Below are 22301 nucleotides of genomic sequence, written 5' to 3' on the forward strand. Positions count from 1 at the left end.
GTTAAACTTCAAATTAGAAGGCTTATTGGTGAGCAAGGAATCAGAGGGAATGAGGTCAGGAGTTCGAGACCAGCCTGGCCAACATGCTGAAACCCCATCTCTACTAAAAGTATAAAAATTAGCTGGGCATGGTGGGGTGCACCTGTAATCCCAGCTACTCGGGAGGCTGAGGCAGGAAAATTGCATGAACCCAAGAGGCAGAGGTTGTGATGAGCTGAGATCGCACCACTGTACTGTCCAGCCTGGGCAACACAGTGAGACTCTGTTTTAAAAAAAGAAAAGTATTTCTCTTTCTTGGACAAACTGGATAACCCTATCAAATTCTAGCTCTTTGGCCTCCCTTTTCTAGACCACAAGCAGAAAACTCGTTTTCTATAGAAAATATTTTCCTTACATGTGAACCCCTCTCTACTAAAATACAAAAAATTAGCTGGGTGTGGTGGCAGGCGCCTGTAATCCCAGCTACTCCGGAGGCTGAGTCAGGAGAATTGCTTGAACCCAGGAGGCAGAGACTGCAGTGAGCCGAGGTCGCACCATTGCACTCCAGCCTGGGCAACAAGAGTGAAACTCCGTCTCAAAAAGTAAAATAAAATAGCTACAACATTCGTTTTTTTCTTTGTTTTGTTTTTTGTTTTTGAGACAGTCTCACTGTGTTGCCCAGGCTGGAGTGCAGTGGTGTAATCTCGGCTCACGGCAACCTCTGCCTCCTGGCAACCTCTGCCTCCTGGGTTCAAGCGATTCTCCTGCCTCAGCCTCCCGAGTAGCTAGGATTACAGGCGCCTGCCACCACACCTGGCCAATGTTTTATGTTTTTAATGGAGATGGGGTTTCACCATGTTGGCTAGCTAGACTGGTCTCAAACTCCTGACCTCAGGTGATCCACCTGCCTCGGCCTCCCAAAGTGCTGGGATTACGGGTGTGAGCTGCTGCGCCCAGCCCTTTTTTTTTTTTTTTGAGATGGAGTCTTGCTCTGTTGCTCGTCTTGGAGTGCAGTGGAGCAATCTCAGCTTAACGCAACCTCCACCTCCCGGGTTCAAGTGATTCTCCTGCCTCAGCCTCCCAAGTAGCTGGAATTACAGGTGCCCGCCACCACTCCGGGCTAATTTTATTTTTTAGTAGAGACGGGGTTTCACCATGTTGACCCGGCTGGTCTCACACTTCTGACCTCAGGTAATCCGCTCACCTTGACCTCCCAAACTGCTGGGATCACAGGCGTAAGCCACCGTGCCCAGCCTACAGTATGCGTTTTTGTTTCATCGATCATTTCACAGACTGTATGTGTGAGACGAAATAGCTGTGACCATATAGATAAGATATGGCAGTTTCTTATGATTTCAGTACTTAATATTTACCATCTTTTCAGGCAAGTTACTGGTTTTTCTTGTTGTTGTTGTTTTTTGAGATGGAGTTTCGCTATCGTTGCACAGGCTGGAGTACAGTGGCACAGTCTCAGCTCACCGCAACCTCCGCCTCCCAGGCTCAGGCAATTCTCCAGCCTCAGCCTCCAAGTAGCTGGGATTACAGGCATGCGCCACCACGCCCGGCTAATTTTTGTGTTTTAGTAGAGACAGGGTTTCTCCGTGTTGGTCAGACTGGCTTCGAACTTCCCACCTCAGGTGATCCTCCCCCCTTGGCCTCCCAAAGTATTGGGATTACAGGCGTGAGCCACTGTGCGTGAGCCACTGTGCCCGGCCAGCAAGTTACTTTGTATCCATTATATAAGACTTCTTGGCTGCTAGAAGAATTTTTTTTGAGACAGAGTCTCGCTCTGTTGCCCAGGCTGGAGTGTAATGGCGCGATCTCAGCTCACCACAACCTCCACCTCCTGGGTTTAAGTGATTCTCCTGCCTGAGCCTCCTGAGTAACTGGGATTACAGGCGTGCACCAAGATGCAGGCCAATTTTTGTATTTTTAGTAGAGACGGGGTTTCACCATATTGGCCAGGCTGGTCTCGAACTCCTGACCTCAAGTGATCCACCTGACTCCGCCTCCCAAAGTGCTGGGATTACAGGCATGAGCCACCGCTCCCAGTTGCTAGAAGAATCTTACTGGCCAATTCCATTTGGCAGAAGTCATCATAGCCTCCTGTGTATTTAGTGTTCCTGGGTTAAGGTCCTTCTATTCATGGTAGTTCATGAAATCTCAAAATAATCTCCAAACATAGGTTAGTCCTTGCTCTAACACCTATTCATTCTTGATGGTATGTTCCGTATTGGCACGTTATCTTCACTCCCCAGTCTTTTCCCTCTATACACGAGCTATTGAATTAATCAGTGTGCTCTCATCAGGCCAGTTCAGGAAAAACACACTTCCTTTTTTGATAGTCTCGCCCCTTGGAGTGACTCTTCTTCCTGGAGGCACTTTTTAGAAACAGTATCAATGGAAAAAAGTAAACAGATGGTTTATTTTGCCTGAAAAACAGTAGTAAGTGGGTTATAATATCTTTGTTTTTTAATCATGTCTTTATTTTTTAGCACGGGGCTTAACATTTTTCCTATTCTGAGTTATCCCAGATACATAATAATTGCTATATATTATAAGCCCTTATTTGCCAAAAGGTACTAGTACTATGTGCCAGTACTCTCCATTTCATTGGTTTTTTCTTCTCATGGTCTGTCCTCCGTTTCTCCTGACTTTTCTTGCTACCACAGTCTTTATCTCGTTCTTATTCATAGAGTTGACTGCTTTGTATTTGGTATGTTCCAACTGCCATTTTTTTCTTCTCACCCTTGATCCAAATTTGATTTCTAATTATATAAGATAAACAAGAATGCCAAACTTACTGCTCTTTGACTAATTAGAACATGGAAATAATTTGAGTTTTAGAGAATAACAAAGTTTTTTTCTTCCATTTACAAAAGTGAGAAAACTTTGGGAAAAAAAAAAGACTAGAAAAGAGAAAATAATCATGCCATAGTCTACCACCTGAAGAAACCACCCTTGCTGTGTTCCTCCATCTTTCCCCCGTGCATGTGTGTTTGTATGTTTTAAGCTTGTAATCACATTGTGATAATGCTGTGATGATTCCCATACATCTTCAGTAGACTTGGTTGGAAATGCATTGTGTGGGGCAGGTGCAGTGGCTCACGCCTGTAATCCCAACACTTCGAGAGGCCAAGGCACCAGACTGCTTGAGCTCAGGAGTTTGAGACCAGCCTGGGCAATATGGGGAAATCCTGTCTCTACAAAAATACAAAAATTAGCTGGGCGCGGTAGCACACACCTGTAGTCCCAGCTATTCAGGAGGGTGAGCCAGAAGGATCGGGCGCGCCTTGGAGGTCGAGGCTGCAGTGAGCTGTGATAGTGCCACTGCACTCAGCCTGGGCAACCAAGTGAGACTCTGTCTCAAAAAAAAAGAAAAAAAATGCATCATCTGATTTTAAATAGATCTTTATAGGTGTTAGATGTTCAAAAGTATTACTTTGGGAGGCCGAGACGGGCGGATCACGAGGTCAGGAGATCGAGACCATCCTGGCTAACACAGTGAAACCCCGTCTCTACTAAAAAATACAAAAAACTAGCTGGGCGCAGTGGCGGGCGCCTGTAGTCCCAGCTACTCGGGAGGCTGAGGCAGGAGAATGGCGTAAACCCGGGAGGCGGAGCTTGCAGTGAGCCGAGATCTGGCCACTGCGCTCCAGCCTGGACGACAGAGCGAGACTCCGCCTCAAAAAAAAAAAAAAAAAAGTATTTGTTAAATGAAATGATTGAATACTTACTCCTCTCTGTGCCTCAGTTTTCCCATTTCTTAAACGGGGAAAAAATAATTTACAAGATGTTTTGTTGGAAGTGGCCAGGTCATGTCAAAACTCTGCTTGCTGGCTACCGTGTCGCTTTTTTCCCAGAGGCTACTGCTTGAGAAGAGGCAGAGGAAAAAGCGCCTTGAGCCGTTTATGGTGCAGCCCAATCCAGAAGCCAGGCTACGGCGGGCGAAGCCAAGGGCCAGTGACGAGCAGACTCCCTTGGTGAACTGTCATACTCCCCACAGCAATGTCATCTTACATGGTGTGTATTTAGGCAGCATCACTTCCTCCTGGGGTACAGTTTTCACGAACCTAGAAGGCAGGAAGATTCTCGGACGGACCAAAGGGACAATATTATTAGCACCATTACTAGGTACCTTCACAAATCTTTATAAACACATTTGGGGTCTTTGAGGAGAATAAAAGCAATATAATCAGTGCAAGATGCCTTAAGGTTTGTGTCCATTTTAGAACTGTTGTTTTCTTTTCTTTTTTCTTTTTTTTCTTTTTTTTTTTGAGACGGAATTTTGCTTTCGTCACCCAGGCTGGAGTGCAGTGGCATGATCTTGGCTCACTGCCAACCTCCTTCTCCTGGGTTCAAGTGATTCTCCTGCCTCAACCTCCTGAGTAGCTGGGTTTACAGGCGCTTGCCACCACGCCCGGCTAATTTTTTTGTATTTTTAGTAGAGACGGGGTTTTACCATGTTGGCCAGGCTTGTCTAGAACTCCTGACCCAGGTGATCCACCTGCCTCGGACTCCCAAAGTGTTGGGATTACAGGCTTGAGCCACCATGCCTGGCAAGAACTGTTGTTTTCTAGATGCCAGATGAATGAGTTTAGAATGACCTATTTGAGGAGTTTTTGATTGTTAAATCATGGCAGAGGTGAATCATGAAGCCAGGAATAGGTAGAGAGCATCCATTCTTCCAATAGATAGTTCAGAGGACCATCTGAGATGGTGAGGGGTGGAGGAAGAATAAGATTGTAAGTTCCTCTAAATCAAGCCACCTGAGCTATTGGCTTGGACAGGATCTGTACTATGGAGGACCTACTTTGTTTTCTTGGTCTCATTCTTAAGTTTCTGAAGTACATATTACTTCAGGTACTAAAGTACAAGTACATATTACTTTAGTAATAGAGCATGTTAATAAAATGAACACCAGGCTGGGCATGGTGGCTTATGCCTGTGATCCCAGCACTTTGGGAGGCCAGGCAGGTGGATCGCTTAAGGCCAGGTGTTTGAAACTAGCCTGGGCAACATAACAAAACTCCATCTCTACAAAAAAATTAAAAATTCGCCAGGCGTAGTAGCACACACCTGTAGTCCCAGCTACTTGGGGGACTGAAGGGGGAGGATTGTTTGAGCCTAGGAAGTCGAGGCTACAGTGAGCTGTGATTACACCACTGCTCTCCAGCCTGGGTGACAGAGTGAGATCCTGTCTCAGAAAAAAAGAACACCAGTTCTGACCTACTCTCTTAACACATGTTCTTATGGATGTTAAGAAAGGAGGGGAGATAAAATGATTTCGTAGTTCTTAATTCTGATCACATATGCCAAATCCACCCAACTAAATAGTGAATAATACTTTGCTCCTTTTTTAAAATTCATTTTATTTTGTCCCCTAGGTATTGATGGTCCAGCTGCTGTCCTGAAACCAGATGAAGTTCGCACTCCATCAGTAAGCTCCCCTGTTTTGGAAGAAGATGCTGAAAACACCGTGGATACTACTTCCAAGCCAGGACTTCAGGAGAGTCTCCAAAAGCATGGTGAGGACTGGTAATGATTTTAAGGCAATTTGTCTTCTTACTCATTTGTAATCTTTTCCTTTCTTTTCATTGTGGTTAACAATCTACATGACTCAAAATTACTCATGGCTTAGGGCCTCACGGGGGTGACAGTATTAAGCATCTTTTACATCGGAATGTTGGTAATTGTCAGCAATGGTAGTATTTATACTATTGCCTGAGAAAAAAAAGATAATTAAATCTAAAATACTAGCTACCATAGATGACTGTTTCTCTCTTTTTGACTATTTTCAGTTCCCACCCTCTCCTTCTGACAGAGTTGTCACTCAGCCCTCTACTCCACCTCCGTTTCATAGTTGGTGATGATTGATAGCCTTTCTTCTAGTTGGAGCTCTCATTTCCATAAATATTCCCATACATTTCAAAGGTCCCTTGTAGTCTTCTTTCCTTTTTAGAAAAATAATTTTGTAATGAGAAGGGATTAAGCATCCCCTTTTCAGATGAGAAAACTGAAGCCCAATAATGAATCTCTATTGGGTACCTTCTTTGCATTAGGCAAACATTGCTAGGTCCTGGGATATATGAATCAGGAGATTCATATATCACGGAATGGCATAATAAATGAACATTTAAACAAATTCGTATATTCACTTATTTAGAAAGTATATTGTGGCCAGACGCAGTGGCTCACGCCTGTAATCCCAGCACTTTGGGAGGCCAAGGTGGGTGGATCACCTGAAGGTCAAGAGTTTGAGACCAGCACATGGTGAAACCCCGTCTCTACTAAAAATATAAAAAAATTAGCCACGCGTGGTGGTGGGTGCCTGTAATCCCAGCTACTTGGGAGGCTGAGGCAGGAGAATCACTTGAACTTCGGAGGCAGAGGTTGCAATGAACCAAGACTGCGCCATTGCACTTCAGCCTGGGCAACAAGAGTGAAACTTCTTCTCAAAAAAAAAGAAAGGAAAAGAAAGTATGTTTTGAGTCCAGGCATGGTGGCTCATGCCTATAATCCTAACACTTTGGGAGGCTGAGGCGGGCAGATCACTTGAGTCCAAGGGTTCAAGACCAACCTGGGCAACATGGAGAAACCTTGTCTCTACAAAAAATGCAAAAAAAAAAAAAAAAAGAAATTGGCTGGGTGCAGTGGTGCACACCTGTAATCCCAGCTACGTGGGGGGCCGAGGTAGGAGGATGGCTTGAGCCTGGGCAGCGGAGGTTGCACTAAGCTTGAGATTGCGCCACTGTACTTCAGCCTGGTTACAGAGCAGGACCCTGTCTCAACCAACAAAAAAAAGTAAAGTAAGAAAGTATGTTTTGAGTACATACCATATCTCAGGCAACATTCTAGGTACTTAGGATACGTGAGTAAGCATGGTTCTTGCCCTCATGGAGCGCTTATTCTAATTGAAGCTTCATGCACTTAAATAGGCTAGAGCTAGAAAATCAAGGTCCTGAGAGAGCCCGACGCCTCACTCCACTTGGAGGCTTGGGAGCCTTCCCAGAGAAAGTGATATTTGAGCTAGTGCCTGATTCAGGAAGAGGTGCTGGCCAGTTCATAATGGCAGCAGCTCAGGGCATGTGGTCATAGAGTAGGAAGGGGGATGTAGAGAGGTGAGCCAGGACAGGGAAGTAGGCTGTAATTACACGGGACCTAATAGACCACATCAGGAATTGGGACTTTATTTTTATTTATTTTGTTTTGTTTTGTTTTTTTTTTTTGAGACGGAGTCTGGCTCTGTCGCCCAGGCTGGAGTGCAGTGGCTGGATCTCAGCTCACTGAAGCTCCGCCTCCCGGGTTTACGCCATTCTCCTGCCTCAGCCTCCCGAGTAGCTGGGACTACAGGCGCCACCACCACACCCGGCTAGTTTTTTGTATTTTTTAGTAGAGACGGGGTTTCACCGTGTTAGCCAGGATGGTCTCGATCTCCTGACTTCGTGATCCGCCCGTCTCGGCCTCCCAAAGTGCTGGGATTACAGGCTTGAGCCACCGCGCCCGGCCAGGAATTGGGACTTTAAGGAGTAATAAAAGGCTGGGCATGGTGGCTCATACCTGTAATCCCAGCACTTAAAGAGGCTGAGGTGGGAGGATTGCTTGAAGTTAGGTGTTCAGGACCAGCCAGGGCAACATAGCAAGACCCAGTGTCTAACAAAAAAATTTTTTAAATTAGCTGGGTGTGGTGGTAGTCGCAGCTACTTGAGAGGTTGTGCTGGGAGGATTGCTCGAGCCCAGCTTATTGAGGATGCAGTGAGCTACGATCATGCCACAGCACTCCAGCCTGGGTGACAGAATGAAACCATGTCTCTAAAAATTTAAAAAAAAAAAAAATTGGGTTGGGCGGAGTGGCTCATGCTTATAACCCCAGCACTTTGGGAGACTGAGGTGGGAGGATTGCTTGAGCCTCAGAGTTTGAGACTACAGTGAGCCAGGATTGTGTTGCTGCCTGTGTGTAGAGTGAGACCTTGTCTCAAAAAAAATAAATAAAAATTAATTAAAAAAAAAAAAATAGAGCTGGGCGCTATGGCTTATGCCTGTAATCCCAGCACTTTGGGAGACTGAGGTGGGCAGATCACGAGATCAGGAGATCGAGACCATCCTGGCTAACACAGTGAAACCCCATCTCTACTAAAAATACAAAAATTTAGCTGGGCATGGTGGTGGGGCCCTGTAGTCCCAGCTACTTGGGAGGCTGAGGCAGGAGAATGACGTGAACCCGGGAGACGAAGCTTGCAGTGAGCTGAGATCGCACCACTGCACTCCAGCCTGGGCGACAGAGCAAGACTCCGTCTCAAAAAAAAAAAAAAAAAAAAGGCCAAGACAGGTGGATCACGAGGTCAGGAGATCGAGACCACCCTGGCCAACATGGTGAAACCCTGTCTCTACTAAAAATACAAAAATTAGCTGGGCATGGTGGCACATGCCTGTAATCCCAGCTACTCAGAAGGCTGAGGCCAGAGAATCGCTTGAACCAGGGAGTCAGAGGTTGCAGTGAGCAGAGATTGCGCCACTGCATTCCAGCCTGGCGACAGAGCAAGACTCCATCTCAAAAAAAAAAAAGAAGCCACACTTCTTAGAGTGGCTAAGTAATGTGTCATAGATCATACTGCTAGTTAGGAAGCAAACTTGGGCAGAAGAAATCGCATGAGCAAAGGCTAGGTGTGAAAACATGAGATGTCTGTGCAAACGGGGCCAGGTGACCAGAGTGCATGGTGTAGGAAAGGCAATTTGGTGACATGGATTTGAGCACAGCTCTTGGGCCAGCTTGCTTGGTTTTGAATTTCTATTCTGCCACTTCTGGCTGGGAGGAAGAGCGTACAACTTCACTTTTCTCTGCCTCAGTTCTCCTGTCTTTAACATGACGGTGACCATGGTACTTTCCTATTATTTTACTACCACTGTTTTTACAACAAAAGAAAGTAAAAGATGTGGGTTGGACAGATAGGATGAGTCAGAGCAAAAATGATTTTCTATTTAACCAAAGCTAAATTACTTACCTTGAGTCAACTAGCTGAAAAGTGGCAGATTTAGATTTTCTGATTCTTAGTCTAGTTCTTTATCCCTGACCGTAAATACCACGTTGTCTGCTTTTGCACTGCTCTGTGAAGTGGCTGTGTTCTTTCTCAGAGCTGGCCTTTCAGTGCCAGATGAATTAATGCCTTTTCATGTCTCAACAGGTTGCATCTTGACTATAAAACCCATTAAGTGCTGTTTTGATTGAATTCTAAGAAGTGTCAGTTTGGCAGATTATGTCCCTATAAGTGGGTCCAATTTGCTTGTCTTGAAAGTTTCAGAGAAATCTTTGATCTCTCAAGACAGATTCATGTGAACTGAGTTCTTGGTATAAAAATGGCATTTGAAAACATAGTAATAGGTGAAGATATCCATACGATAGTGGTATCTCAGGAGTTTTCTGCCTGTTTGCTACCAATAAAAAGGGGGGTACCAGGTGTCGTGGCTCATGCCTGTAATCTCAGCACTTTGGGAAGCTGAGGTGGGCGGATCGCTTGAGCCCAAGAGTTTGAGATCAGTCTGGGCAACTTGGTGAAACCCCATCTCTACAGAAAATTACCTGGACGTGGTGTAGTCCCAGGTACTCAGGAGGCTGAGGTGGGAGGATCACGTGAGCCCAGGAAGTTGAGGCTGCAGTGAGCGGCTGTGATTTGGCCACTGCACTCCCACCTGGGCAGCAGAGTGAAACCCTGTCTCGAAAAATAATAATAATAAGTTAATATTTTAGAGAGCAGAAGGAAAAAATGTCCTTTGCAAAGCAAATAATTTTTTTAAGTAACAGCTCTTTTGAGATATAAATTACAGACCATACACCTCATCCATTTCAAGTACACAATAGGCCGGGCACGGTGGCTCACGCCTGTAATCCCAGCACTTTGGGAGGCAGAGGCGGGCAGATCACCTGACGTCAGGAGTTCGAGACCAGCCTGGCAACATGGTGAAACCCCATCTCCACTAAAAATACAAAAAAAATTAGCCAGGTGTGGTGGCGGGCACCTGTAATTTCAGCTACTTGGGAGGCTGAGGCTGAGGTTGGGAGTTCGAGGCCAGTCTGACCAACATGGAGAAACCCTGTCTCTACTACAAATACAAAATTAGCCAGATGTGGTGGCGGGTGCCTGTAATCCCAGCTACTCAAAAGGCTGAGGCAGGAAAATTGCTTGAACCCAGGAGGCGGAGGTTGCGGTGAGCCAAGATTGCGCCATTGCACTCCAGCCTGGGCAACGAGAGCAAAACTCCATCTCAGAAAAAAATATAAAAGAAAATGCTGGGGGGAATAAAACTGCTGTAGAGAACAATGCATCATTGGATTTTTTTTTTAATTGTGGTAAAACATGCATCGTAACATAAAACTTACCAGTGTTGGCCTGGCATGGTGGCTCGCACCTGTTATCTCAACACTTTGGGAGGCTGAGGCGGGCAGATCACCTGAGGTCAGGAGTTTGAGACCAGCCTGGCCAACATGGTGAAACCCCATCTCTACTAAAAATACAAAAAAATTAGCTGGGCTTGGTGGTGCACACCTGTAATCCCAGCTACCGGGGAGGCTGAGACAAGAGAATCGCTTGAACCCGGGAGATGGAGGTTGCAGTGAGCCGAGATCGTGCCACTGCACTCCAGCCTGAGCGACAGAGCGAGACTCCATCTTAATAATAATAATAATAATAATTTATTAGTGCTACAGCTCTTTTTAGAATGTCTAGCAAGTTTTCCTGTTTTTACTGAAGCCTTCCCTTCCCTTGCAAATAACAAAAAGTACACTTTTTTTTTTTTTAAAGAGTTCAGGTGTCATTCTGTCGCCTACGCTGGGGTGCAGTGGTACAAGCATAGCTCACTTTAGCCTCAAAATCCTGGGCTTAAGTGATCCACCCACCTCAGCTAGCTAGGATTATAGACACACAGGTACCATCATGCCCGGCTAATTTTTTGTATTTTTAGTAGAGACGGGGCTTCACCATGTTAGCTGGATGGTCTCAATCTCCTGACCTCATCATCTGCCCACCTCAGCCTCCCAAAGTGCTGGGATTACAGGTGTGAGCCACCATACCCAGTCTGCCCTGACTAAAATTTACAAGTTTAATCATTTTAAAGTGTGAGATTCAGTGACATTAAGTACATTAGCAATGTTGTGCGACCACCACTACCGTCCATCTCCAGAACTTTTTCATCATCCCAGAGACTTCACACCCATTCAAGATAATTCCTCGTTCTCCCCTGCCCCCAGCCCCTCCCTAGTAACCTCTATTCTACTTTCTGTCTCTGTGAATTTGCCTGTTTCACGTATTTGGACAAAATAGTTGTGTTTACGGTCACAATAGTTAGGAAGGTTTTAAGCAAAAAAAATTGAAACTATCTTTGTTTCAAAGACCTGTTTTAAACCAGCGTTGGCAGTGCTAACAGTTCTTCCTTTTCTGCTAGATATCTCTGAAAGTGTGAACTTCGACGAGGAGACTGATGGAAGATCCCAGTCAGCATGTTTAGAAAGACCAAATTCGGCATCCAGCCAGAATTCAACTGTATGTAGTTCTGAAACTTCTTCCGTTAGAGCTAACTTGACTCTTTCTCAAACATATCTTCAGTATGTGTGTGTATGTGTGTATGTGTGTATGTATGTATGTATTTTTGAGACAGAGTCTCGCTGTGTCGCCCAGGCTGGAGTGCTGTGGCATGATCTCGGCTCACTGCAAACTCCGCCTCCCGGGTTCACGCCATTCTCCTGCCTCAGCCTCCTGAGTAGCTGGGACTACAGGCGCCGCCACCACGCCCGGCTAATTTTTTGTATTTTTAGTAGAGACAGGTTTCACCGTGTTAGCCAGGATGGTCTCAATCTCCTGAGTTTGTGGTCCACCCGCCTCGGCCTCCCAAAGTGCTGGGATTACAGGTGTGAGCCACCGTTCCCAGCCCTCAAACATATCTTCAGTATTTAAATACCATTAGTGAATGAGGGTTCCTTCAGAAGTTTAAGCTCAAATTTAGCTTATGATCTAATTTTTTCTATCTCAGGTCAGCTATTGTGAGGCTTTGTCCCATTTGCATACTTAGCTCTTCATTACTCTCAATATTCATATACTTATTTAACTTTTCAGTTTTCCTTATTCTGTCAGAAGATTGAAGACACAGGGGTAAATTACTAAGTTGCTTTGTCCACTAAGTGTTTCTCAAAGAGAATCAGATTTTGAGTCCCGGCCTCTTGTTGCTCATGTGTGGCTGTCCTTTCAGGATACAGGCACTTCCTGTTCTGCTACTGCAGCCCAACCAGCTGATAACCTCCTGGGAGACATAGACGACCTGGAGGACTTTGTGTATAGTCCTGCCCCTCAAGGTGTCACAGTAAGATGTCGGATAATCCGGGATAAAAAGGGAATGGATCGGGGCCTCTTCCCCACCTACTATATGTACTTGGAAAAAGAAGAAAATCAGAAGGTATGAGAATTGATTTCTAAGAAAACTCTTGAGAGAGAGAAGAATGTTGTGGGAATAGATTGTTGATGGGCCTTAGGGAACTAACTCTGGTATTAGACCAAGCCAGCTAGAAGTAGATTGTATCTTTCAATCCCCAGACGCCGCGTTCTCATTTTCTGCAAAGAGCTCATGGTCTAATAGGCAGCAAGCTCTACCCTCCCACAAATAAGAGCTTGATCCACAATGTGGGAAAATGAACAGGTATTTCTTAATGTAATTTTACAGGTATTTTGTAATGTAAGTTTTCACCTGTCTCCCATGATTTACTTTTTGGATGCTACTGTTCTTTTTTTTTTTTTTTTTTTTTTTATGATAAAACATGACATTGTGGAAGGAGAGCAAGTTTTGGGGAATAGGATGAATTAGAAATACGGACATACAAGTTAAATGTCTTGTTTCTCACCCTAGAAATTCTAATTTATTTTATAAGTTTGAGCCAATTTAATATGTGCTGATGAACTTTATTAATTTTGTATTAATACCAGGTCTTAACAGATGCTTTTAAGAGCCTAGAAATGAGATAACGATAGTAGGTATTAATTGTTCTAACCACCATTTATTGAGTGTTTACAACAGACCAACCATGTGCATATATCTTTATATGTATTATCACCTGTAATCCTTGTAGCCACCTTGTTAGGTAGGATTTCTCATCTCTGTTTTAAAGATGAGGTAACTAACTGGGGCTTAGGGAGTGACTTACCTACCCCAAATTGCACTAAGTGATGGCAGAGCCAAATTCAAACCTATTCCTGCATAATTCTAAAGTCTTCCTGCTTAGCCACTGCCACTCTCCTGCTTCCCTATTATGGTCCTAGTCTAGTAGACTTTAGGAGGGATGCCTGCATAGGATGGTATTCATGCCATTGAAGTCACAGTGGTTTCAAACAACAGCAATATAGAAAAAAAGAGGCCGGGCGCGGTGGCTCAAGTACTTTGGGAGGCCGAGACGGGCGGATCACGAGGTCAGGAGATCGAGACCATCCTGGCTAACCCGGTGAAACCCCGTCTCTACTAAAAAATACAAAAAAAACTAGCCGGGTGAGGTGGTGGGCACCTGTAGTCCCAGCTACTCCGGAGGCTGAGGCAGGAGAATGGCGGGAACCCGGGAGGCGGAGCTTGCAGTGAGCTGAGATCCGGCCACTGCACTCCAGCCTGGGTGACAGAGCGAGACTCCATCTCAAAAAAAAAAAGAAAAAAAGAGTATTTCCTCCCTGGAGAGCCTTCCCTTTTGCCCCTTCTTGCCCTTTGCCTAATCAAAGTCTTTCCTGATGTGCTCCACCAGATGTGGTTGACATTCCTTTGTCTGTGTCCCCATGGCATTAAGAAAGCTATCACAGGCCAGGTGCAGTGGCTCACGCCTATAATCCCAGCACTTTGGGAGGCTGAGGCGGGTGGATCCCTTGAGGACAGGAGCTCGAGACCAGCTTGGCCAACATGGGGAGACCCTGTCTCTAGCAAAAAATAAAAAAATTAGCCAGGAGTGGTGGCATGCTCCTGTAGTTCCAGCTACTCGGGAGGCTGAGGCAGGAAAATCACTTGAACCTGGGAGGCGGGGGTTGCAATGAGCTGTGAGTGCGCCACTGCACTGTAGCCTGGGTGATAGAGTGAGACCCTGCCTCAAAAAAAAAAAAAAGAAAAAAGAAAGAAAGAAAGCCGTCACAGTAAAGAATGGGAAGGTATTCAGGATCCTGTCTCTCCTAAAGTTGGAAAGACTCTTAATCATGGCATTGGATGAACATTGATTGTTATTTATTTATTGGATTCTGCAGGGTTGCCCAGGCTGGCCTTGAACTCCTGGACTCCAGTGATCCCCCTACCTCAGCCTCCCAAGCAGCTGGGATTATAGGCTCATGCCACCTGGCCCAGCTTTGGAGATTTTTTTTTTAACTGGAAGTTTTTAGGGATGAAGTTGTAACTAATTATGTGGAGACTCAAGCTAGTGAATTTAGAAAAACCGTACAGGAAGAAAACCCTGTTAGTGAATTTTTTTTTTTTTTTTTTTGAGACAGAATCTCACTCTGTCGCCCAGGCTGGAGTGCAGTGGCACGATCTGGGCTCACTGCAAGCTCCGCCTCCCAGGTTCATGCCATTCTCCTGCCTCAGCCTCCCGAGTAGCTGGGACTACAGGCGCCCGCCACCACGCCCGGCTAATTTTTTGTATTTTTAGTAGAGACGGGGTTTCACTGGGTTAGCCAGGATGGTCTCGATCTCCTGACCCTGTGATCTGCCCACCTCAGCCTCCCAAAGTGCTGGGATTACAGGGGTGAGCCACTGCACCCAGCCTGATAGTGAATTCTGATAAGAGAGTTAGAAAAAGGGATGAAGACCCAAAGATTAACAGCTTAGACATATGCTGGGGACTTGCTGAATACTGGCTGAATGAATAGGTAGGACGGCCATGGCCAGGGGCGGGGTGGGTTGTCTCGACTTCATTTTTGACTGACACTTTTTCTTTTCCCAGATATTTCTTCTTGCAGCTAGAAAGCGGAAAAAGAGCAAAACAGCCAACTACCTTATCACCATTGATCCAGTTGATTTATCTCGTGAAGGAGAAAGTTATGTCGGCAAGCTTAGGTGAAAGCAACCTTAGATCCCTGTCCTATTCTTTCTGATAGTCTTATTCCTATAGTTGCAGAACAGTTCATATCTTGGTTACAACTAGCATGTATTGATGTTGTAATCTTAAAAAAAAAAAAAGAAAAAAAGAAAAGAAAAAAAAAAAGGCTGGGTACAGTGGCTCACACCTGTAATCCCAGCACTTTGAGAGGCCAAGGCGGGTGGATCACTTGAGGTTAGGAGTTAGAGTCCAGCCTGGCCAACATGGCAGAAACCCCCTCTCTACTAAAAATACAAAAATCAGCCGGGTGTGGTAGCGCGTACCTATAATTCCAGCCACCCAGGAGGCTGAAGCACGAGAATTGCTTGAACCCAGGAGGCAGAGGTTGCCATGAGCCAAGACAGCACCACTGCACCTCAACCTGGGTAACAGAATGAGAGTCTGTCTCAGAAAAATAAAAAAATAAGTGTGGTGTGGTGGCTTAGGCCTGTAATCCCAGCATTTGGGGAGGCTGAGGTTGGAGGATCACTTGAGGCCAGGAGTTTGAGACCAGTCTGGGCAACACATTGAGACATCTCTTCAAAAATTTTTAAAATTAGCCAGGCATGGCAGTGCTCGCCTGTAGCCCCAGCTACCCAGGAGGCTAAGGTGGGAGGATGGCTTGAGCCTGGGAGTTCGAGGCTGCAGTGAGCTATGATCCCTGCCACTGCACTCCAGCTGGGTGACAGAGCGAGAACCTGTCTCAGATGAATGAACAAGTAAATAAAAAGTTAAAAGAAAATCTCAGTTCCTTCCTTGCTTTAATGAGATATTTTTGAAAAAGTGATGAACATTTAGACATTTGGAAAATAGGCTTCCATTTTCCTTCTCTTAGATTGTGTTTGTATAAGAAAAAAAATTACAGATCATCATGGTGACTTTTTCTCCTGACTCCAGATCCAACCTCATGGGGACCAAGTTTACAGTTTACGACCGTGGTATCTGCCCCATCAAGGGCCGGGGTCTGGTAGGAGCGGCCCACACCCGGCAGGAGCTGGCTGCCATCTCCTATGTGAGTGCTGCTTTCCCAAGGCCCACTTCCTGCCCTCCTGATGTCCTGCTGGCACTTTTCACCTAGTGTCGCCAAAGAACCTCCCCTCCCAAGCTTGTTTCTATTTCTGATTTCTGTTGCTGTACCACTTTCTCCATGTATTTGAGTTTTAGTTATTTGAATTGCCAAGTTCAATTATTTTTCACTCTCAGAATATTTCTTCCCTTATTTCCTCTTCTTTTTTCCTGCTGCCACTTAGTTCAGACTTTTACTTCTTATCCAGTGGCCAAAGGTTACAATAAATTAAAGCTGATCTTTTTTTGCTTTTAATCTTTTCCTATCTAGTTCATTCTCTTTTTTCTCTTTTTAATCTTTTTCCTATTTTTTTCCTCTTTTTGGCATTTATAGTTCACTTCTTTTTAAATTTCATCTTATTATTTGTTTTATTGTACTTTTTCATTTTATTTCACACCCAGGAAAGACCTGAGAACTATCTAGCTCATTCTCTACTGCTACCAAATGAATCTTCCTAAAACAAGGCTTTAGTTGATCCTCCTGTTCTGCTTCAGACCTTTTAGTGACTACCCATTGGGTAAGATCTAACATGGCAGCATTTGCTTTCAGACTCCTCTGTTGGCTCACCCCCACTTCCCATCATTCTAGCGAAGCAGCCCTCCTGTCGTTCCTTTGTCCAACCACACTCCTCTTTCCTCCTTGGAGAGGTTTTTGCCTTTTCCTCTTTCTTGCCTTTTGCCTTATCAAAGTCTTTCCTGATGTACTCCACTAGATGTGGTTGACATTCCTTTGTCTGTGTCCTTGTGGCATTTGTAACCCACATGTACTTGTTATTATTTGTTCAACATGAACCGTCTCCACCAGTTTGTAAATTCTTGTGAACTCTTACTCATGGCTGTATCCATACTAGCACATGGTCTGGCACACAGTAGGTATTCAAAGAGTTGTTGAGTAAGAGAAAGCAAGAAGGAATTGACCCATCTCAGCTGGTTTTTTTATTCCAAAGTCTCAACTTTCTTAAGTTGAAATTAATCCCATGAGATCTTATCTACATGCCTGAGAACCATTTGATTTCAACACTTTGATGTAAAGTGTCTTTCCTCTATAGCTTTCATACATAATATGCTTAGCTTGGCTGGGCTTGATGGCTCACACCTGTAATCCCAGCACTTTGGGAGGCTGAGGCGGGCAGATCACTTGAGCCCAGGAGAGACCAGCCTAGGCAACATGGTGAAACCCTGTCTCTACTAAAAATACAAAAACTAGCTGGGCGTGGTGGCAGTCGCTGGAGTCCTAGCTACTGGAGGCGCTGAGGCAAGAGGATCACTTGAGTCTTAGGAGGGTCGAGGCTGCAGTGAGCTGTGATCACGCCATGCACTCCAGCCTGGGCAACAGCATGAGATCCTATTTAAAAAATAATAATAATTGGCCAGGCGCAGTGTCTCATGCCTGTAATCCCAACGCTTCAGGAGGCTGATGCGCGTAGATCACCTGAAGTCAGGAGGTCGAGACCAGCCTGGCCAACATGGCGAAACCCCATCTCTACTAAAAATATAAAAAAATTAGCCAGGCGTGGTGGCAGGCACCTGTAATCCCAGCTACTCGAGAGGCTGAGGCAGGAGAATCGCTTGAACGCAGGAGGCAGAGGTTGCACTCCAGCCTGGGTGACAGAGCAAGACTCGGTCTCAGAGTAAAATAAGAATAATCTGCTTGGCTTGACAGGCATTTTTAACATCTAGTGCGGGCCTTATTTAACCACAACTCATTCTCACTGTGTGTAATCTAGTGCCATGCCCTCACTGGGAAATAAATATGTGTTGGTGCTGACAAAGTTGGGCAGTTTGTTCACAGTTATCTCAAATCTCATTTAAGACTCAAGAGTAAGAGGCCGGGCGTGGTGGCTCACTCCTGTAATCACAGCACTTTGGGAGGCTGAGATGGGCGGATCACCTGAGGTCCGGAACTGGAGACCAGCCTGACCAACATGGAGAAACCCTGTCTCGACTTAAAAAAAAAAAACAAAAACAAAATTAGCTGGGCGTGCTGGCGGGTGCCTGTAGTCCCATCTACTCGGGAGGCTGAGGCAGGAGAATGGCATGAACCCAGGAGACAGAGCTTGCAGTGAGTTGGGATTGCGCCACTGCACTCCAGCCTGGGCAACAGAGTAAGACTCTGTCTCAGAAAACAAAACAACAACAACAAAAAGAGTTATATTTATATATATTTTTATATATATTTATATATATTTTTATATATATAAAAAGATATATTACTTTCCTGTTTTTGACTCTCTGTTTATAGCAAAGTAATAAAATTATTTTTGGTACACATGATTTATTATATTTTTTATTTATTTATTTTTTTGGCAGAGTCTCACTCTTGTCGCCCAGACTGGAGTGCAATGATGCGATCTCGGCTCACTGCATCCTCTGCCTCCTGGGTTCAAGCAATTCTCCTGCCTCAGTCTCCTTAGTAGCTGAGACTACAGGCACTCGCCACCATGCCTGGCTAGTTTTTGTATTTTTAGTAGAGACAGGGTTTCACCATGTTGGCCAGGCTGGTCTGGAACTCCTGACCTCAGGTGATCTGCCCACCTCAGCCTCCCAAAGTTCTGGGATTACAGGTGTGAGCCACCGCCCCTGGCCAGTACACCTGATATTGTAAGCATCTTACGTTCCCAAGAAAGTCTCATGTTATAAAAGAATGTGGTCTCTATTTTTCGCCTGTTTCCAAGTTCTGCCTTGTTTTCCTATCTTCCAGGAGACGAACGTACTTGGATTTAAAGGTCCTAGGAAAATGTCTGTGATCATTCCTGGAATGACACTGAATCATAAGCAGATCCCATATCAGCCACGAAACGTGAGTAAGAACATATTTAAATCAGCAAAAGACTCTAAAAGACAGTAGTACAATACAGAGAGGTTAATACCAAAAAAAAAAAAAAAATTGAGCTTCCAGAGCCCCACACTGGAGCATGGCTCCATACCCTTCTTCAGGAGAGCTGCCCTCCAGAACCTCAGGATAAGAGCAGTTGCAGAGTAGTTGCCTTGAAACCATGTTTTCTTCAAAGAGAAATGCTGGATAATGTAGAATAATTTTTAAAACCTGTCTTCATTGTTGGCTTTCATTCTTTGCTTCTGGTTTACCCTTTCTGAAATGGAGAAAGGATTCTCCTCCTCTACCTTCTACCTCGTGGAGTTGTAGGGTTGTCAGTTACAAAGTAATGATTTTCCCTTTGGACAGAACCATGACAGTTTGCTCTCAAGGTGGCAGAACAAAACTATGGAAAATCTGATTGAACTGCACAACAAGGCCCCCGTCTGGAACAGTGACACTCAGTCCTATGTCCTCAACTTTCGTGGCCGGGTCACTCAGGCATCAGTGAAGAACTTCCAGATAGTCCACAAAAATGACCGTAAGCCTCCAGGAAGGGTTGGGTAGGAAGAGGAGGATAGACGCTCTTACAGGATGGGAAATGCACATTCCCTGTACGTGATAGGAAATGATAGTGAGGAGATAATCATGGAGGAGAGAAAGGATTTCTTTGGAAAGATGAAACTACAGTTTTGGAGAAAACTTGTGAATCACTGTGTTGAGGAGGGGGGAGGAGTGTGAGAGATACGCTATAGCAAATCAGAAAAGTTGGCTGGGCATCATGGCTCACGTCTGTAATCTCAGCACTTTGTGAGGCTGAGGTGGGCAGATCGTTTGAGACCAGGAGCTTAAGACTAGCCTGGGCAACATAGTGTGAAACCCCATCTCTACAAAAAATAGAAAAAATTAGCTGGGCCTGGTGGCAGGCACTTGTAGTCCAAGCTACCTGGGAGGCTGAGGTGGGAGCATCACTTGAGCCAGGAGGTAGAGGCTGCAGTGAGCCGAGATTGCGTCACTGCACTCCAGCCTGGGCGACAGAGCCAGACTCCATCTCAAAAAAAAAAAAAAAAAAAAAAAAAATCAGAGAAGTCACAGAGTAGGTTGTTTGGGAAACAAAGGCAAATGACCCCAATAAAGGTTCCTGGCACCTCTAGCCTACGGAGCTTGTGACGTTCCCAGCAAGCCGCTCTCTATTCTACAGAAACCTGGTGATTAACTAGCCTATTTGGAGGATTCTTTCCGTATCATAAATAGGTTTTCACTGGGCCAGTAATCCCAGCACTTTGGGAGGCCGAGGCAGGAGAATCACTTTGGCCTAGGTGTCTGAGACCAGCTTGAGCAACACACTGAGACCCTATCTTCACAAAAAGTAAAATACTAGCCAGGCGTGGTGGTGCTTGCCTGTCGTCCCAGCTACTCAAGAGGCTGAGGTGGGAGGATCACTTGAGCCTGGGATGGGAGGTCAAGGCTGCAGTGAGCTGTGGCCATTCCACTAGGCTCCAGCCTGGGCGACAGCAAAACCCCAGCTCAGAAGAGGAAGAAAAAAAGTTTTCCCCTAGTGCAACCACATTCTATTCTAACATCTTGATTTCCTTGTGTTTCTAGCTGACTACATAGTCATGCAGTTTGGACGCGTGGCAGATGACGTGTTCACGCTGGACTACAACTACCCGCTGTGCGCAGTTCAGGCCTTTGGCATCGGTCTTTCTAGCTTTGACAGTAAGCTGGCATGTGAATGACAGAACAATCAGGCAGGGAGCCTTTCTCCCCACAGAGCTTTCAGGAGCGGACAGTGGCCTCCTCTTCCCCTCCCTGCCCCAGGACTTGAAGGGCAATAGTTTGCCCCTTTTGGAATGATCCCTGAATTTATAAAACACACACACGAAAAGCAATAGTTTGCCCCTTTTGGAATGATCCCTGAATTTATAAAACACACACACCCCGTGCACTCTACTCCTTTTCCAGGTTTCATAGACTTGGTGAGGGATCACAACTTAGCATGGTTGACAGATGATTTAAAGCACAGTCATGTTCTTGTCACGTATCGTCTCCTGAAGCTAGAGTGGGATTTCCTGCGCTTAGAAACTTGCAGTAGAATCAGGGACTGACATTGCAGTCCCTGTCTCTCTTCATTCCCTCACAGCAGATTGGCCAGCACCAATCTTAGAGTGGCTGTGATCACATTTGTGATCCATTATGTGAGAATTGTATATAATTGTCTTCATTTCAATTAAGGCCGAAAGCATAAACTCTAGAGGTGACTCAGTCAAGACTGACAGTGATTTGATCATTGCCTTCATTTTCAACCCAGGAGTGCCTCCCACAGCTGTATCACTATGGATCCATTAGTGTGGAGCGACACACAACTGCTGGCATCTGGTGCAAACATTTTGTCATTATCAAGAGAGATGGCAGTATTGACCATTTAGTTAGTTTAAAAAAACAAAGGTGGCAGGAGAGGCTTTGGGGACGACCAGCCAGCAGACATGAGCACTGCGGGCCCGTGTGGCAGAGCTTTGGACTTTGTTCACGGCTCCCCCAACCCAGGTTCATAGGCATAGAAGGTGTTTTGCTACATTTTTTGGATTATGACACCCCTCCACGTATTATGTGACTCTTACACCAGTTCATCCCTCCCAGAATGTATCCAAACCTTGAGAATACAGGAGCTCTGTGAGCTCCACTGTCAGCACCGCTGAGCTGCATCCCTTGTGCACAGAACTGTTTGCCAGCACTGGGTGGGACGTCCACGGTGGCTGCTCCCTCAGACTTCCCTTCTGTGGACAAACCGCTCACCCCTGCCTGTTGTTCCTGCACCACATCAGATAAGCACGTGAAGGAGAGCCAGCTGGGACCTGTGGGACCCTTGGCTTTTCCCCCGCGACAAGTCCCACCTTCTGGGTGAGGACGAGACTGTTGACATCTCAGGCATGTTTCCCACCAAGTGCCTCCCTCACAGCCGTGCCCAGAAGCCTCACACCTCGTCACCATCACCCCCCCACCCCATCCTGAGGCACTGCCTGGCAGATGACTCTGGTTGACCGCAGAAGCTATTAATACACGACAGCATCTGGGGAAGGACTTACGGTGGGCCAGGTGGACCTCATCCTGCTTCCTCCTCCTCCCTCTGGTTTAAAGAGATATATAAACTAATTTCACATAATTCGTGTGTGCAGGTGATTGGTTTTTACATAAGTCCTATTTATACCTTTTATATGTTATAGAAATAAAAGTTAATTTATATAAAAATGTGTCACTGCTTTTGCAAGTCCTGTGCCTCAGGAAGTTCCCAGTGTCATGTTCCGTAATCATAATTGTCGTCTTGGGCCACGTGCAGTGGCTCACGCCTATAATCCCAGCACT

At 45.5% G+C, this 22301-nt stretch overlaps 1 protein-coding gene across 2 annotated transcripts in view; it reads left to right on the forward strand.

The window, feature by feature from the left end:
- Window positions 1-20735, forward strand: part of TULP3 (TUB like protein 3) — a 50143-nt gene extending 29408 nt beyond the window's left edge. For both annotated transcript variants that reach the window (XM_007967246.3, XM_073020389.1), the window contains 9 exons: window positions 3843-4002; window positions 5367-5507; window positions 11416-11513; window positions 12217-12420; window positions 14924-15036; window positions 15956-16070; window positions 18825-18923; window positions 19308-19479; window positions 20544-20735. In XM_007967246.3, coding sequence (XP_007965437.1) covers window positions 3843-4002; window positions 5367-5507; window positions 11416-11513; window positions 12217-12420; window positions 14924-15036; window positions 15956-16070; window positions 18825-18923; window positions 19308-19479; window positions 20544-20677 — 1236 coding nt within the window. In that variant the 3' untranslated portion in view covers window positions 20678-20735. The remainder of the gene's footprint in view (window positions 1-3842; window positions 4003-5366; window positions 5508-11415; window positions 11514-12216; window positions 12421-14923; window positions 15037-15955; window positions 16071-18824; window positions 18924-19307; window positions 19480-20543) is intronic.
- Window positions 20736-22301: the final 1566 nt, after the last annotated feature.

Source organism: Chlorocebus sabaeus, chromosome 11 (genome assembly GCF_047675955.1).
Source record: "Chlorocebus sabaeus isolate Y175 chromosome 11, mChlSab1.0.hap1, whole genome shotgun sequence".
NCBI classification, from domain to species: Eukaryota; Metazoa; Chordata; class Mammalia; order Primates; family Cercopithecidae; genus Chlorocebus; species Chlorocebus sabaeus.